A 19,189-nucleotide genomic window follows, 5' to 3' on the forward strand; every position below is an offset into this window, starting at 1 on the left:
GCTGCCTTTTGGTTCAGTGTAGCACACAAATGAGTCATCGGGCGTTTTGCGGTTGACAGTCTGCTCATCCAGTCTGAAGTGCAGTGTTTACTTCTTTTCTTTTCATCGACACCCTGTCTCGCGCCCATCCTGAAATTTTACATTCAGCCCGATTAACCTGTGTTTACGTTGAGAAATATGTCCATTAGGGATGTTTTGACACCTGTTTTCCATGCCAAATATAAATGGGAAAATAAATATCGTAAACTAAAATTAGAAAGAAAAATAAAGCTCTCAAAAAACAGAGTTTACTGTATAATAATTAGATTTGCATTTAGCAGTCATTAGAAACAAATCTTTCAATAAAATTTGAATTTTAAATGTTTGTGCCATTTTGCAAGGACACAATGTGACTTTTTTTTTTCCTGCAAACTGTGGCTAAGGTTAGCATTGCTAGGTCCAACAGCATAACAATTACTCATCCAGTCAGTTCAGGGTAATGTTTAATGCTCTGACCAACAATTAAAGCTGCAGATATGAATAAATTCACTGCTCAGTGGCACTATTTATAACCATAGATACCTCGGCAGATGCTTATTATTGCTAAAATAACACTTGTTAATGCCTTTTTATATACAACTGGTAGCTAATAATATATAAAAATAGCAAGAGCAATGATAATACAAAAGATTACAGGTTTTTCTGTTTTGCATTTTCTAATTTTAAATATTAGACTCAGTAAGTAAGAAATAGAATAAGACCTCATGTTTAAAGTTTACTTAAAGACAATGGTTAAACGCTTTTGTCAGTTTTACTGTGCTGATATTATGTAGACCATAACCTTAGGTTTTACAATTTTTCTGATTTTACTTGAGTTGATTTGACTTACAGACCAAGTGTGATAACATTATATGTGTGTTATATTTTAGCCATCAGAAACTTGTGGCATAGACTGACTGACTTTACTACTTAGCATGATGGACACTAGAGGAAGAAAAATAAGATATTTCATATTAAAAAGTCAAAGTTCAAACTGATTAGACCCAAGATGTCCTCCTGTGGACATGTATTTGCATCCACTTTGGCGTACGTGTGCCAATGCCAGGCCTGCCCCCTCTGATAAGCAGGTCTGGTACACTTTGTGACTGTCTGACTGAGGTCCTCCAGGGAAGGTTGGCTGAAGTGGTGGTGGCGGCGGTGGGGTTTGCATTCTTGGCCATTTCATGAAAAAAGGGTGCAACCATGGGAGTAAGCCAAGAGGAGGGCTCAATTATGCATGGTTAAACAAAGCCCAAGGCTACCAGTGAGCAATGTCTCAGCAAACTCAACCTCACTCTGGAGCTTCAGAGTCCAGAAAGAAGAAAAAGAACCCGAAAAACAAACAGGGGACATAAGCACGAAATTCCCGATAAATCACTGGATTGTGTTATGACAAGACCAGGCACTTTGAAACTAAACTTCTCAGAGGTCTTCAAAACACTGCTTAAAAGAAAACATTCCCATTCACATGAGGTCAAATGAAACATCAGAGTTTATGTTACCAATAAACCATCTTTAGAGGAGAGATGGTCCATGAAGCACAAAAGACAACTTGTTAACTAATCGTGGACATGATTTCTCCAATAAACGCAACAATAATTCTCCAGGGAGCTGTTTTTTGTCTAAAAGCAATTACGCTCCACATAACTGCTTTATTATGTAGCTACCCTGCTCCCCACAAGTACTCCAGGCATGTTTTCAGGGTATTTTTAGCCCTCAGAGGAAATTATCTGGTTGTCTTACAAATAAGTCTGTTTGAAAGACCAAATGTCGAGAACAACCAGTGTCTTCCTTTGTTTTGGCAATGAACACTGACTCCTAAATGAACCCACAAAAAAAGTTATCAAGGCTGTTAAAACAGCTCTTAACCAAGCCAGAAGCCACTTTTCCACATTAAACACCCAAACTTCTGCAACTGGACACTCAGCTTCTGGCCCCTCTTTCTTCCAGCACACAATAAATAAGAAAGTATGTGGCTTTGGTTACATCTAAATTGTAGGAAGCTCTTCCAGAGCCGGAGGGGGCGAGGTGGAGGATCGGTATCCATGTATAGTTACACATATGAATGGAACCTGCCTAAAAAGCTTTCTCCCAAGATCTTCCTCTTGTTTCCCCAGGAAACGGGAGAAGAGGGCTGGAGTCGAGTGTCAGGGGCGTCCAGAAGACACACACACACACGCACACACAATCTATACTGTCCTTGGAGCTCGAGAACAGATTTAATTACAGCCTTACAAACTAAATAATGTCAGCATTTTATTTCTTTGTTTCATTATTAGCCTGTTCCCGCTGCAGAGAGCTGCTGCCCTTTTATTCTACAGAGCGGACACCAGCCTAGGGGATTATTTTAAGAAGCAGATGTTTTGATCCAGACTGTAACACCAGATCTAACAGCAAGCTGGTGATACTAATGATGATTTTTTTAGGCAGAGACAGCAGCGGCAGAAGCTTACAGCACGGCTGGTGCTGCCTGTAAGAATTAGCACATTTGAGACATCACACTCCTGAAATGATCAGTTCTCCAGGGAGCACAAAAGCTGGGCAAACCAAAATACAAACACAGACCCAGGTGTCTCAAGTAATTAATATAACACAGTACTCAATGGCCCTTTATAGATACAATGTTTTTGCCACTTTTATGTTAATGTTTTTACCTGATTTTTGCTCAGCTTTTCAATCTTTACTCACTCTAAATGACCGTGTTTATGTTGGGGAGAGTGGGTGGGTGAGAGCTGTGAACCAATTTGAATTCTTAAATTATATATATGTCTCAAAATGAGCAAGGATGCGCTTATTTTAAAAGATATTTTTGTAATGTATTTCTGCGGGGGTAAAAATAATTATGAATCGACATTTACAATACCGAATATCATGTACCTTCTGCCCTTTTTGCAACAATTTCGGGAGGAGGGGAGTTGCTTCTTCTAATAGAAAAAAACATGCTTATGGTTTTGGACAGATTCTGTATGAAATAAGTTATGCAATTAATGTTTTTTCCATTGCTTCATGCAGTTTACTCTTTAGAGCTAGTATGCACATAAATGACTGTGTCATCTGCATACATTTGGACACTGAGTTCAGTACAGATGGATTTCAGGTAGTGTAAAATTAAATAGAAAGGCGTGCATTAAAAGGGGTTAATGACAGCTATTTACCTCAACTGGAAAAACAACGCATGCATTATAGATTTGTGAGACTAAGTAATAGGTCACCATTTTCCTAAGCAGAAAGGAAAAAAATCACTCTGCTATCAGGTTAATGCAGAATCGCTTTGTGATTCACTTCTCATAATATCATCATCCACGCAGACCAAATACTTTAAAACTGTCTCCACTGAAGGCTGTGGGCAAGTTTACACGAGCTGATTTAGGGAGTTAAAACAGTGTGCGATATGAGACTGACAGCTGCATCCAGCTGCATCTGAAAGCAACAAGCTATTTGTTGTAACTCAGTCTGCATGGCTAATTAGCATAGTGTAAAATTACAGAAATAAATGAATTACTTTGGTGAGGAATGAATGGCCATGGGGGGAGATTTTTATGTCAGGAAAAACTGTAAAACATGAAAGTACAGTTAAAAGTCCAAAATTTCTGTTCTTCTTCACATTTTCCAAATCCATCCTGCGGGCCAGATTTGAGTCAGTTGGGCCCAATTCTGGCCCCAGGGCCTTATGTTTGACAGCCCTATTCTAGAAACAGCCTCACAGTCTTCATATTTAGAGTAGAGACACATCAAACTAACATACAGGCACATCAGACTAGCTACTTTTATTGTTTTCTTGATTAGCAATAAGACAGACAAAATTAATATTAACCTTTTTCATCTTGCTACAATATTTGCAGATGCTCAGAGTGACCAATAAAACTTGGAGATTGTTTTTTATTTAGGAGAAATTTTAACAGAGATATTTATGCATATAAATTCTTTGGAATCAAAGTCAAATATTAGCATTACCAGGATGTAACCATGACTTATGACTCTTTCACCTAGATCAGCGGTCCCCAACCCCCGAGTCGTTTGGTACTGGGCCCCGAGAGTTGAGGCTCAGGTGTATGGTTTTCAGGGTTTTTATTGGTTTTCAGCGTTATTTTGTTATCGTTTTAATCGTTAACTCGGTTTTCCTGGGTTTTTTCACGTGTGTTATGAATAAATCTTCTTTTTTTCAGCACCGTTACTAGTTTTTTTTGTTGTATTTATCCGCGACACATTAAAGGCCGGTCCGTGAAAATATTGTCGGGCATAAACCGGACCGTGGCGCAAAAAAGGTTGGAGACCGCTGACCTAGATAACAGGATAAAAGGTAAGAAAACAGGTAGCATTCTACATATTTAGGTGAAGATGCTGATTAGATTTACTCACTGAATTTGACCTTTTACACTAGTTTTATAGTGTCTAGGGACGTGAAATCCAACGTATAACTCACGAAACATCTATAAATCTATGTTGCTGATCTGGAAATGGTTTTTTTCCACATATGTGTTACATAAACCATGAGTGTAACATTTTTTCACACATACCCCGCATATCAAGACTTTGTAGAAAAATGCTTCAGACAGAAGCCCTAGTGCATGACTGAAATTCAACAAGCTGAAATAAGATGTCTTGGGTGTCACCTCTGCAGAGAATTCTCATGAAGATGGCAACATGTTTTTGACACTGACACATAATACGGATATTTCTAGGACTTTTTTTTAGGAAAGGTCATGTAAAATATCACCATCTGCTCTTTAGAGTTTTTCACATTTCTCTAGGTGCCTCAATAACCACATTCACACTGCAAAAAGTAGCGCTATCTGAAACAGAGTGCTTATACCCAGCACTTTTGGCTTCTAGGGGCTTCTAGGGTAATAAACTCATTATTTGGAACTGTTGCTATGTTGAATATGAGCATCCACCATTGTAACAGTTTATGTATGACAGAAAATAAGTAAAAAGCATAATAGACACCCATAAAATAACTGCCTTACTTACCACAAGAGCAGCAGGTGAAGCAGTTTGTGTGATAGAGGTTCCCCATGGCCTGGCACGCTTGGCTGGCTCCATACACACCCTTCCCACATTTGACACAAATACCTGTTAGAGACAGTGAGTCAATTACATGATGATGAGGACAACAGTTTAATGGAAAAGTAGAACAAATCTGCGATTCTGTGAGGACAGAGACTGCACTGATGCTGAAAAGGTCTGTATGGTCCAGTGAAGACACAGTCTGTGTTGTTCTGTGTGTGACTCTGACATAAGGAACAATTACTGGACTTGATCCTGTCACATTTCTTGTTACACAGCAGGAAACCTGTCAATGTGTTTGCACATTTATTTAATTATGCAAATGAATAACACTGCAAAATTATAAATCTGCTAAGAATATCACACAGTTCCCTCGGCAGCTTTTGATCGCCTTTGAAGACCAATATCACAATGAAATTCGGAGCATTAAAACATTAAAGAGATTATTACAGATGTTCAGGTTTTAGAGACAGAGAGCAAATTTTAGTGTTTGAATATTAATTCTAAAGTCATATTTCATGAAGCGATTTCTACTTTAGTTGTGCACATTTGACTCCTGTCATTTCCATGCATTACATCATACTGTTTGAAGCCGACTAGATCAGGAAAGCTGATGATTACATTAAAATGCACTGACAGGAAATGCAGTAAAAGTGAGGGGATTGTTAGAAAGGACAGGGCGGAGAGAAAAATCCTCTTCTACTGTCCTGCTGTGAAAAGCTGTATTCAAACGGGCCAATGTTGTTTTTACTTAATTGGTTATCATAAATATTTTGTAACCAAACTGACACATGCAAAGACTTTACAACTCATAGTGGTGCTGTTTCCTCCTTCATTATAGTATATTAGCTATTACCATAACCAGCATTTTATTACTGCTCGGATCATGAAGCCAAACTCGCAGTGGTCACCTATAAAGTTTAACCCAGTAAACGAAGATGACATGATAAGCAGCTATAAACCTACATTCATGCACATGGATATTAAATAATTCAAAGAATGGTAAAATATACTCAAAATTAAAAGACATTTTTGACTACTTTAATGTTATTGACATTACTTGCGTGAATATATCCGCTGGAGTGGAGTCCTTGTTATAGTAACATTTGATGTTCTATGATTTTACTAATTTTTTATGAGCAGCTCCCATCTTTTCCTTTCTACATACACTTCCTGCCCACTTTATTAGGTACGCATTGCTAGTACCGGGCTGGACTCCTTTTTACTTAAAAAAGTGCCTGAATTTTGCATGGGATAGTGGAGGCCAGGTGAGTACAGTGAACTCACTATCATGTGCAAAGAAACATGTCAGTTTGAGCTTTGTGACAGGGCACGTTATCCTGCTGTATGCAATCATCACAAGACTGGTACATTGTGGTCAGAGAGAGATGGACATGGTCAGCTTCAATACTCAGGTAAGCTGTGGTATTTAAATGATGTTTGGTTGACATTAAGTGTGGAAACAAAATATTGCAGACACCATTACACCACCACATGAGACCATGGACCCATCATGATATAAGGCAGGATGGATCCATACTTTCATGTTATTTCATACCATCTGAATGTTGCAGCAGAAACTGAGGCTCATCAGACCAGGCAACAACTTTTCCAGTAGTCTAATGTCTAATTTTGGTAAGCCAGTGTAAATTGTGAGTACCATCTGATGTGATCCTATGCTGCTGTCTTCCACATGCTTCAAAGGTAACAAGTGGTTATTTGAGTTATTGTTAACCTTCCTATCAGCTCAGAGCAGTGGGGCAATAAGCTTCAGATCCCTATCATCACAAGGCATTTCTCACTCAGAGAACAATCGCTTACTGGATATTTTCTCTTTTTCAGATCTGTAAACCCTAGAGATGGTTATATTAAAAAATCCCAGTAAGACCACCAGTTTTTGAACCACTCGCACCAACAACCATCCCATGTTCAAAGCCGCTTAAATCACCTTTTTTCTGATGCTTGGTTTGAACTTCAGCAGGTCATCTTGACCATGCCTAAATGCATCAAATTCTTACCATGTGATCAGATATTTGCATCAACAAGCAATTCAACAGTTATACTAACAGAGAGGTCAGTGAGTGTAAAAGCACAGTTGAATCCTGCAATAACCATGTGACGGTTTGTGGAAATAACTCATTTCGATCCGTCCCTAAAGTCCAAGAACAATCCGTCAGATTACAATGCTGCTTTTGCCCTTGAGGGGAAGTGATGGACTCAAATGCCACTTCACTTAAGCCTGAACTAACCATCAACACAAAGTGCTGTGACCTTTAGCGAAGAAACACAATTGGAGGGGGAAAAAAAACAGTGGCTTAAAATTATTAGTAGACATCAGCAGCAGACTAACAACCTCCAAACTCTCACACAGGACAACCTCCACTTAGGCCACATTCCTGAGCGAGTGCAGGGTCAAAGTCTGGGTGAGGTGAGTCCAGGGTCACTGTGGCTAGAGGACACAATCTCTCAAGAGATCCCAACAGGGGAGCTGCACCACAACAACACCCCTAATTTAATTTGGTTCATTATCTCTGAAATCAGACCATGTATACACTTTCAGTGATGCACTTGTGGAATTTCCTGGCTTTCTGAGAGGGTTATTTCACTTTCATAACAGCTCTGGAGCACTCGGTGACACTGAAAACTGGTAAAGGATGAGCACAAAGAACAAAAACACCCACAGCTTAAATGTCTTTACTTGTTATCTGAGGTGTTTCTGCATATTAATTATTTGGAATCAAAAGCTGATGTAACCTGGACTGACTGCACTCGTTGCTAAGAAAACAGGAAGAATAGCGGGATAAGAATGAATGAGTGAACTTTAAAATATCCAAGCTGATCAGACAATTTTGCCAATGCGAAAGTCTGTAATGTAATTGCTTTGCTGCTTTCTACCTGTTAGAATCTAAAATCGTCCCTCTTATATTCACATACTGCATTAAATCCTACACTTCTACACAACTCTTTGTGGAGTTAACTGAGTCAGTTATGCCAGGTTCTGACTTGATTATACTATTTCTTTGGTAACAAACCGATGATTAAAAAAAGATCCTGTCATGACTTGAACAGGCCACACGTCAGACGTTCCTCAAGCAATTACAGCTGGGAATAAATAGTTGTTAGGGAAACTAAACTCTCAGGGACAGAGAAGAAGTACATTTTTGTCCCTGCGGGTTCATTCTATACTAATGTACCTCCAATGGTTAATTACAGGGTCCTCAAATTAACTTTGTACTTTAAAGATTTAAAGGTGTAACATTAAGAGGCAGTGTGTGTTTGCTCAGGTACAAACATAAATCAGGTTTTGGTGATATTAAGTGGTCTTTATCGCTGAAAAAGCCGATACAAATGACAGTCCATATCCAGGCATATATAATGAATTTAGTGTCCAAGTTTGAACCTTTTTTTAAAAGTTAATTTTTGTATGATTACATCCATGTACAAACCTGTCACAAGAGACAAGCGTACAAATAAATTCGCCCTTCTCAAGGGTTAAGGGCAGTACGTTAAATGGTGACACACACAAGCCAACAGATACAATAAGGCATTTTTCTTTGAGTGTACCAGAACAAGAATGTGAACAGGCAGTGACGTCTGAAACTGTGTATGTGATATTAGCGGTTTTGTGTTCAGTAAAGGCTAAAAAACAAAGAAAGAAAAATAAGATTGACATGATTCATTGGTTGCACAAAAACTGGGTATGTGACGTTATGGTCTGTCAATCCTATAGTGTGTATCTGACCCTTGTGCAAAAAAAAGAAAGAACTCCATGCTTCTGTTGCTCAACACCATTTACCCAATCTATGTTGTAACATGAGAGAGAAGGTAAAAAAATATACTGTATGTATAACATGCTCCGCTTTTCAGGTGTTATAAAGGACCCGTGAAGCTGTGTTTGACTCCAGTGATTGGAGTCCGTATTACGCTGTCTGAGCCCACATTAGCCTTAGCAATCCTCCTACTTCGATAAATATCCCCAGTTCATTCAGTAACTGCTCCACATCAAGGCTCTAAAATCAAGAAACACTTCTTGGAAAAAATCTCACTTACAACCATCACCAGGCCAGAGTGAGATCTGAAAACTCCAGTAAAGTTTTACATCCATCGAATGAAAACTGTAATTACAAGAGGAAGCCTTTAACCAATGAGTCAGTAACTACTGCCGTTACTAAAAAAATCTCACCTACATCTCCAACAACTGGGATTCAAAAGAAATGAAGCATAGTAATGCTGCATTGTTTTAATTCGACCTGCTAAAAAGGCACCAGGTCACTGTTTAATAACTGATAAGGTCTGGGTGGGTCCAGGGTGCTTAAAAGAGATAAACCACAGTCTGTTAGCATCATACTCCAATGTTCATACCAAGTTCTGTTTCCTTTCTGCTCTGCATCAGAGCAGCGAACTTCCTTTTCCAATTATTTGGAATGACAACTATGAATAACTTGGACAAGCGTCTTTTGATGCAGTAATACTTCACAGATAGGAATGTTACTGTATGAGTGAAGCCAACTTCCTGTTATACTAAGACTACATGCATCAGCATGAAATGTGTAGGTGAGTGTAAGAAAGTCTCAACATTCTCCTTTCTACTGACTTTTTTGTGACTCAGCTCATATTACAGCGTGATGTACATGGTGCCTGTGCATTGATTTCTGCACTGCGTGACTTACTGTGAATCTGCCTGAACATCGATAACCCAAATCGCTGCGTCTCTGCATTGTACTCCTCAAAATGTGGTGGTGGTTGTGTGTAAGTTTAGTGAAACAACACAATTTTTTGACGGATTAAAAGACTCGTGTATACCCTCCACTTCCAATTCTCACATCACCACGTGTGCCTATTTTTACACACATTATCCAGCTTCTTGATAACAAGAAAATGTGATTCATAAGTGGTTTTAGGCTGTTTGTTTGTTTTTTAAATAACCCTCCGGCTCCTTCCTTCGTTGTTATTTTTATTGGTTTCCCACAGAAGTGATCTATAGCTGAGAAATTACTAACATGACTTTTTGGCTTCAACTCTCTACCCAATGGCTAAACTGAAAACCTATGATTTATTCATGCAGCTACGTTGATTTACCTCTATTGCTTTAATCCCGCTAGCTGCAACTATACTGCAGTTACTATGTGTGAGTAGCACTGTCAAGATTTCATACACTGACATGTAAATGTCAACCATAAATGTGTTTTGGTGAACACACGCGAAAAATGCGAAAGGGTCTCATGAGTGAGGATGTGGTTATTCCTTTACAGAGCAGCTGGGAAAATCTCTGAAGTGCTCTTTATTAGTCATTTAAAACAGGGAGCTGAACATCTCATGTGCCCATTTCACAACATATCCATTTGGCACTCGCAGGATGCAGTAAAACTAAGCAGTAATGTTTGATTTTAGAATAAGCTGTAAATAAAGATGGCCGTAGATACCATTATGTCACCCACTGGTTCATGAAGGTCGAATGTGAAGCCTCAAACTGAACATTTGTCATCACCATCTTGATGTTTTGAAACCAGGCGTGATAAGTAAGGGGCAGGGGACACATAGGCCCATATCTCATCAGCTAGTGATTTGTCAAAAATAGTGTAAACTATGCTATGTTTCATCATCCTTTTTGCCTATAAAAAAGACCACATTTTGCAAAATGAATATGTTTTGTATCCAATAAGAAGTGAAACTACAAACTGAGGCCATAAACTAGTGAGGAAGTAAGCGAAAGAGCAATTTTCATAAAGACTTCCCATAGATCACAGGAGTCGCCCCCTGCTGGTCGATTTAAGGCGCTTCTGTGCTGGCTTCAATTTCAGCTACATCCATCTTTTATATACACTACAAGAACTGTGGATGGCAGTGGTGTAGTAAGCACACAGTGCAATGATTAGACTGACAGTGAAATAAGTGAGTGCATTTGAATTACAACTTATTCTGAAAAAGAAAAAACACTAAACTCTAGTGTGGAAGATCACATAGAAGAAAATCTCTCCAACCATTCTGATCTAATATAATTAAAAGACATTAAAATGGTAAATTAGAGAGTATTTTATAAACACTCTGGTCCTTCACCTCTCTACCATCACTAAAGACAACAGCGGACGTGCTGTGAGTTGTAAGAAGGCCTGCACAGCCTGATTCATGAAACTTTAACCACTGCTCAGTGTGAAGTCAGTTGGACTTCTTAAGGCACAATATCAAACCAATCTCTGTAGATATGAGTCGGTTACATGAAGATTTTCAGTCAAACAAATGGAGGCTCAAACCTGTAGCACAAGCAGAGGGATTTTTTAGTTTGTGTCGCCCGTTGCATCACTTCCGATGCTTTAAAATCTCTGCACGTCTGCAATGGAGAGATTCCATTACTGCACATAGAGTAGGTTTACAGTCCTGGGCATTATAGCAAATCCTGATTTACACCTACTCTAAAAAAAAAAAGACAATATAACAAAAGACAGATGCAGGAGAGGGGATGAAGAGAAAGCTGTGATTCACAGCACTGTAAACAAGCACATGTAGTCTGGTGCACACTGGGAATGAATGACACAGTTAACTTCCCACCATGTGTGGAGGGGGACATGTTAAACTTCTCAAGAGCGACTGCCCTGGTGAACTGTGAATGCTCCTGTAGCTTTTCACACTTCAGCGGACAATCTAGGCTTAAAACTTAAAGTGAGACTTTTAAAAAAATCTATACCTCTAATCTCGTCAGCTGCAGTGTGCATTCCCAGTACAGGCGTAGGGTCCAGTACAGCATACACACAGTGTGCTGTTGTCCACAAGTCAGCATGTGTGTGTCAGGCATGGGCATGACTACTGCCATTATAATTCTAGGCAGGTGATCAGACTTGACCCCCACCAACTATGTCTGGCCCGCCAGCCAAGATCGTGTGCCAAGTGTCTGGTGTTGCCCAACTCCCCACTGGCTGGTTAATGAAGGGCTTCGCGGGGGAGGCAGGGTGGGGAGGCAGTGGTTTAAGGTGGTGGTGGTAGAGAGGGAGGGACAGCAAAGCAAAAGGGTGGGGTGGGCCTCACTCACTTTGCTGCTTCAATTGCAAGCTTGTATCGGGCCAGCTGTTGATTCACAGCTCCTCTGCCACTATAACAAACAGAGGCCACACAAGAGCCAGCCGGCAGTGCAAAGTGGGCAGAGTGGGACACTGGCAAGCAGTGCTGGGCCCCCCGAAAAGAAGGCCCAGCGATCAATTTCTCCACTGTCGCTACGGAAACAGAGCTGTCTCTATTGGACCCGATGTGAGGAGCGTCTGACTGCATTCTTCTCTCTCCCTCCCTTTCCTTTCTTTCCCCATCTCTATCTATTTCCACCCTCTTGTTTCTTTATCTCTCTTGCTCCCCTCACTGCTGTCTTCCTCGTTTCACCCTCCTGTCTTCCATCCTCCTTCTTTAACCTGTTTCTCTGGAACAAATCAACAGCTGTCTCAGACTCACTCTGAGCAAGTGCACCAGCTATAAAACAAACTACTGCTCTTCGTCTGCAGCCATTTGTCTGGCTATTAATTCAAAAGGTAGACAGAAACTTCCTCAGCTGGCTTTCTGTGGCTGTGTTGCTGCTGGTCAACCAAACTGTTTTAGTGTCAAGATTTTGCAGCATAAAGTAACCACCACGTGTTCAATTTTCAACATAGGGCATCTTAAGGAGTCTAAACGGCAAGGGGAGGGCCTTTCTTTAAATCGCAACGCTCACAGTGACCGCAATCTCTAACAAACTCGGACCACACTGCTCTGAATGACCTGGCAGAACAGAAGGTTCCATTCAGCAACGTGCCGCGCTCTGCAAATGTTAGCTCTGCCAAGACAGAAATTAGTATTGCCCTGCAAAACCCACTCTTATCTGCCAGAGAGGGAGCTGTTAGTGGTGATATAGCTTTAGCAGGTTGCAAACAGACCTTGAAGAGATGGCAAACCTATAAATAAACCTGCCCGCACAGAAAAATACTCTTTTAATAGTTGCCTTGAATTGTAGATTCAGTGGGCAGATGTCTGCCCTTTGGCATTGTTATCATGCCTTGCCCTTGGTCAAAATTGGGCTGTTTGTATGAGCTGCTGTGACCACATTTTACAACCATTAGACAGGAAAAGTTCATGAAACAAGGCAGAATCTCAATCAAATGTTAAATGAAAAAATTATCTTGATTGCCTATAAGTTAATGCAAGACCTTTATTGCTTAATATGTGCAAAAAACTAGAAAAAGGTTTTGTGAAAGCCACAGAGTCAAACCCTTATGCCCATTCACCACCAAAATATAATAGTGATACAGGAAGGATTGCAAACTGGGAAAACATATAGTATTAGGTCACATTGTAGTTATGCTATGCCATGCAAGTTTAGTGCCTTGGTGTTCAGTGCCTTATAAGATTAATACTCTATATTTAAGAGTAAGTGAAATATTTAAATGGCATTAATTTTGCAATCATAAAATGTTTTAGGAAATATCATTGCAAACCTATGTGCAGGCATCATCACTGTGCCCTTAACAAGCACAAATTTTTAGTGCAACTTGCAACAAATCCCAGCTGTGGAGACACTGACACGGGTGTTTTATGCAGGAAAATGATGTATAGTCTGTGTTTCGTATTTGTTTAAAATTTGTACTTCTGTGTGTAATAAACAATGGCAATAAACTGATTCTGCAACACAGACTTATGTTCCCAGTGATTTTGTGTTTGCGGCCATCGCTAATAGTATTTTTGTGTGTTTCAAAAACAAACCTACCAAAGTATTCCTTTTTCATGTGCATCTCTAACTCCTTCTCCAGCTCCAAGGTGAGCGCCTCCAGCCTTTTCTCCGCCTGGCTTGGTCCACTCTCTCGACTGGGGGTCACCTGGTAAGGTAGTTTAAACCTCTGGCCCGAGGAAGCCGTTTTTGAAGGCATCACATAACTATAAGAGGAAGGCGACCCTGAGGGTATATCCGCGGTCCCTCCCGTCTGCCCCGACTGCTGCTGGGGTTCAGGCACTGCCGAAAGCCCCTGGAGATGGATGCGATTCTGAACTCCGTTGGAGTCTCCAAACTCCTGCAGCAGCGTATCTTCGTGTAAACTGGTTCCCAGCATGGATGACCTAGGGGAAGGAAGCTGCAGATCCGGATAGGTGCTCATAGACCCCCTGGAGCTGCGGGAACTTCTGGAGCTGTGACTGGAGATGCTCGACCGGGGGCTGACCACGCAGTTTGCGCTTGTCCCCGGTCTTGCGCTCCCGTCCTGGCTGCAGATGCTGGAGCGAGGACTCGCCAGCGGCGCTGAGTGCAAGACTCCCTCCAGATCTTGGTTGACCACGGGCCCGTACCGAGAGTCAGAGTAACTGGATCTCGGGCTGGTAGTGAAGGAATATTGGCTCGCAGTGCTCGACCTGGGGCTGGTGTGCCTCTGGTCGTAGCCCATGCTGATGCCGCTGGTGCGGTTGCTGTTGGGCTTGCTGCAGCAGTCACAGCTGTTGAGGCTGGCCCGGGGACTTGAGTGTTTACTCGTGTCGCTGGCGGTGCTTGCATAGCTGGATCGGGGACTGAGGACACTGTTTCCTTCGCAGTGAACCAAACTAGATCTAGGGCTCGTGTACCTCTCCTGACCCGGTACCACCAGACTGGTACGCGGGCTGCTGATGCTCGACCTCGGGCTGGCATGCTTGCTTTGCTCTTGAGAAGACAGAGAAGATGCCAGGCTGGAGCGAGGACTGGTGGCGTTATATCTCCCGTCGTGGCTGCTGGCGATGCAGACACTGTTGCACCTGTTGCCGGGCACAGCCACCGGTTTATTGAGCGGCACGCCGTCAAAGGTGGAGCCGGTGCTGTACCTGTGGCCCTGCACCTCCAGAGAGTACCTCCTGTGTCTCTCGGAAGTGCCTGTATAACAAGGCAAAGCTACTTCGGATTTGGTGCAACAACCATCCTCGTTATAAACCGCGTCCCTCTGAGGGGCGCAAAAATCCACAGGAACCGTCCGGTTGCAATTCACCGGGCGCACTGGAGCCGCGTTGTACACTTTATTCCCGGACGAGAAATTCTCCACTGTGTGATGCTGCTGGTGAAGCACAGAGGTCCCATTCATCGGCTTGGCTTTATGCTCAACCAGTGCCGGAGCCGAAAAGTCTAAATCGGGGTTAATCACCAAGTCTCTCCTCGCATCGTACATCCCGTCCTGGTACGCATCATACAAAGAAAGGTCCTCCATCAGTTTGGTGGCCCGGAGTCCCAAATCTTCCTGGTAATGCTCCATGTTGTGCTTCCGAGGAGAGAAACAAGTTCAGAGTGCGCTCCGCTGCGCGAGCCAAACTATAGAGCACCGCGGAGCACTAATTGCGTTTCACATGGAAATCAAAACAAAACGCCGCCGTACAGCCGTCCCTCACTCACAGAAAACCACTTACATGCCCGCAAACCCCGCCGAGAGCCGCATCGTCTTCTTCTGCTTCCCCCGCTTCGCCGAAAACACAAACTCTTTCTCACAGTTTCAGCCGACAGCGATACGTTTGTCAACTTCAGTTTTTGTTAAGTTGAAAGGTCTTTACAGTCAACGGCGCGCTGCGCGGAGGAATTTCCCCTTGTTGGTTTTTCCTCTAGATTTCCTTTACGGCCACTGTGCAAGAAATCAAAGTAGGTCGGATAATCGTATATGCTGCAAACACCATTTGTGTGCAAGCCTGAGCGCACAAAGAGCGCAAAAAATCTCAACAAAACGCTGTTTAATGCAGGGGACTCGTTCGCGTGAAAGGAATGCGGGGAAGGAGACTGGATGCGCTGCGCCTCTCTGGAATGTGGTTAATGCTGCAGAGAAACAATGATTGCGACCAACTCAGCAAGGGGCTGCCGGCTCTGAAGAGAATAGTTTAAGAGAGAAGGGGACGTCTGCATTCATCCCGGGCAGACTAAAATACCACACAAAGCACGCCTCACCTGGTCCGACTCCTTTTACACCAGGAATGAGCTGCAGTGATTCAGTATTAATGGAGGGCAGATGCGTTTAAAACTCAATTTTCAAAGATGTAAAGATGTTCTCAGATATCGTTTTCTACATATAAATAAAGGGTAGGCCTAGATCATGCTTTTAATGATTTATTTTACAATAAGCTGCATAAAAACACGATATGAGGATTTCAACTATAGCAAAACAGTTTAAGAATTACGAAAATATGCAATCTCGATTAACCTTGGAAAAAACATGTTATTACTCTCTGCAATAGAAAATAGTCGCTAAGATCTTTAACATTTCTTTAAATATACAGATATATTTTCTAAATGCACCAATTAAAACATGTCTTCCTGGTGATAAAGGGAGGAGTTTAAAAATCAAAACCCACAATTCAAATTTCACAGGTCAGGTTTTATTAATTTTTGCACAAAAATATATTTAAAAATGTATTTCTCCAGTAATCATAGATGTTTGCCCTTACAAGTTAAAAAAGAGGTAGCATGTAAAAATTAAACTAACTTATGTTACTGCTTTAAACTGCTCTCATAGACTTGGTCCTTAGATGGCTGGACTTGTTTTAATGACTTTAAAAGGAAAGGTGCACATGGATGATAACATATTAAAATATGCAAACTGTCTTTTGATGAATCAGTCTTCACACAGTATGGATGATGTTTTGGGCAAAGTCAAAAGGCAAGACTACTTTACATTAACTGCCGACGACTGGCAGAAAAGACAGAGACACAGCCACCAAGGCAGAAACAAACAGGACGTTGAGCAGCAGTCGACTGAGGAAGGAGCGGTGACATTTCTTCCCGTGGCCTCTGCTTCTGAACCACTGCACGACCTCATCCAGGTTGTACTCCCTGGGCTCGTAACCGAGCTCCGCCTTTGCCTTTGCCATGCTGAAGTAATGCGTCACGCCAGTTTTATACACCTCTGTACGTGTCAGCAGCGGCTGGAAGTTATAGAAGGGGCCGATGAGGCAGTGAATCATTTCTGTGAGGAAGGCAAAAAAGTAAATGAAAGAGATAGGAAGGCGCAGTGTTGGGAAACGATAGCCTAGGCCTTCTACGAGAGGTCTGAAGAATTCAAAATTGTTGACAGGCCTTCCATCTGAGATGAAGTAGGCCTGGCCAGCGGCGCGGTGCTGCTTCTCTGGGGTCAGAGCCTCAGCAGCTAGCACATGTGCTGACACCAGGTTGTCAACATGGACAAACTCCACCAGGCTGCTGGGTTTACCGTAAACAAACCTGAAGATCCCCTTCTCTATATAGTCAACTATCCTGGGCAGATGCCTCTGCTCTCCTGGCCCATAGATACCTGCCGGACGCAGTGCGCAGGTGCTCAGCAGGCCCGAGCGGCCCTTCAGCACTGTGCCATTAGCTTTCAGAACTGCCATGTCAGCCAGGGACTTGGTTCTGGAGTAGTGGTCCGGGTGAAGATGGAGAGGTAGATAAGGCAGGCTTTCATCTCCGTTCTCTATTACCTGACCCCCAAACACCACATTGAAGGTGCTGGTGTAAATCAGCCTGGACACTCCGTGTTCTACACAGGCCTTCAAGATGTTCTGTGTGCCTTGTACGTTCACTGCCTCAATCAGCTGGCGATTTAGCTGCTCCCTGCCAGACATGCCATAGGAGGCAATGTGGAATACACAATCCACCCCTGTGACAGCCTTCTCCACGTCTGGATATTCACGTATATCACCCTGCACAAACACAACATCCTCTGGCAGTTCTTGACTTGGGGGGATGATGTCAAACAGGATGACTTTGGCTCCTTTTTTATGCAGAGACAGAGCGAGCCTTCAGGGGGGAAAAAGCAGTCCTCCATTTTAACAAAATAACAGGCACAGTAAACCAAGGACAAAAGTACAATAGATGCACATATTTCTACCTTCAATCCTACCACAGTTCATGTCAAGAAAGTTTATCTTAATAAGATAACTGGTGTGATAACGCCACCTTGTGGTGCTTACCCCATGCTGCAGCGTTTCCCTGCATTTAAATATTTTATAATGTGTAGTAATAACACAAAAAAGGCAAAATTGTTCTTACCGATTACCGAAGTAGCCAGATCCACCAGTTATTAAAAACGTCTCTTTGCTAGCATTTCCCATTCCAAGTGGATGAATCTGTGAGGAAAATTAAGAAAACAATATTATTAATGTTTGTTTTTTTAAATACACATAAATCAGCCTGATGCATTTAAAGAATAAAAGTATTAATAACTAAAATAAAATCGTAATTAAACAGCTTCCGGTTACCTAAAGTCAATCACAGCTTGCAGATTCAATGACGCGTTCCACCTGAGCTATTAAATCTTTCATGCTGCTACGTCAGTGTATATTTTTGTTTCCCGAGGTGACTGCAAGTTTAATTCAGTGAATAAAATCTAACTAATCCATACTTGTAGTTGCTTGCATGAGTAGAGTAAAGGTATGTGCGAGGCATGCTTGAAACTATGCACATGCCCTGTGCGCCAAACTGTTAAAAGCTCACATATTCAACGGACACACCAACCTGAGCACGAGGCAGACAAAAACGAGACAAATAAGTGTCCAATATGACTCATTCAAAACTCCACTGTAATCCTGGAAACCTCCAAAACAGCGACAGATAGCACCACCAGTGTACCTCCTCACCAGTGACGCTGATTCGTTAAGCACGGGGACACAGGAAATCCGGCGAAATTATCTTCATGTAGCAAAGCATTGACAAATTGTAAAATAGTTTTAATGGTAGCTAAACGCAAAATTATACAACAGATCCGTAGATATTGTCGAATTTCATGGTTTAGATTTACAGACTGTCATAGCACTCACTTTAATCTGGACTAACGATACACGTCTCATGCTTTTGTTTTGAAAGCTGTATTTTAGACTACGAAGACTTCCGATATTGACTTTTTTTCACCGATTTTAACCAGAATATTTTTATTAACACGATATAAATTTTGCTGTGTGTATAAGCTGTGTCAATGGTGTCTGAAGGTGGCTATGGCTGCTTTCAGGATGTTGCTGTTAGAAACTTTCCGCTGTGGCTCCTGGCTTCATGCCTGAAATCAAAATGATAGTTGCCGTAAAGTGACTCATACTGCTGTGAGGGCCCTAATATTTACAGGAAGGCTTCACAGCAGTCAAATCCCTTAAAAACATAAAAAATATTTTCTCTGAGCCACAATTAAAAACAATATAATCATTTCAAGAATAAAAAAGTTTAACCCACCAATTTACAGAGAGTGGAGTTTTC

The 19,189-nt window shown here is 41.7% G+C and overlaps 2 protein-coding genes across 3 annotated transcripts in view; both read right to left on the reverse strand.

Annotated features, from left to right (window-relative positions):
• Positions 1 to 15,881, reverse strand: part of wtip (WT1 interacting protein) — a 36,321-nt gene extending 20,440 nt beyond the window's left edge. Inside the window, exons 1-2 of the mRNA XM_082540943.1 lie at positions 13,745 to 15,881; positions 4,990 to 5,091 (exon numbers count right to left, since the gene is read on the reverse strand). Of these exons, the coding sequence (XP_082397069.1) occupies positions 4,990 to 5,091; positions 13,745 to 15,242 (1,600 nt within the window). The 5' untranslated portion in view covers positions 15,243 to 15,881. The remainder of the gene's footprint in view (positions 1 to 4,989; positions 5,092 to 13,744) is intronic.
• Positions 15,882 to 16,167: 286 nt separating this feature from the next.
• sdr42e1 (short chain dehydrogenase/reductase family 42E, member 1) lies at positions 16,168 to 18,978 on the reverse strand. Of its 2 annotated transcripts, none has more exons than XM_082539223.1 (3): positions 18,205 to 18,454; positions 17,996 to 18,072; positions 16,168 to 17,743 (listed from the first exon to the last, which is right to left on the reverse strand). In XM_082539223.1, exons 2-3 carry the CDS (start codon positions 18,055 to 18,057, stop codon positions 16,645 to 16,647), a joined length of 1,161 nt encoding a protein of 386 aa, XP_082395349.1. In that variant the 5' UTR covers positions 18,058 to 18,072; positions 18,205 to 18,454; the 3' UTR covers positions 16,168 to 16,644. The 2 variants fall into 2 exon arrangements, with proteins under 2 accessions (XP_082395349.1, XP_082395348.1); XM_082539222.1 differs by lacking the exon at positions 18,205 to 18,454 and adding an exon at positions 18,461 to 18,978 and having other exon boundaries at positions 16,179 to 17,743.
• Positions 18,979 to 19,189: the final 211 nt, after the last annotated feature.

The sequence above is a fragment of the Aulonocara stuartgranti genome (genome assembly GCF_965226115.1).
Source record: "Aulonocara stuartgranti genome assembly, chromosome: 1".
NCBI lineage: Eukaryota > Metazoa > Chordata > Actinopteri > Cichliformes > Cichlidae > Aulonocara > Aulonocara stuartgranti.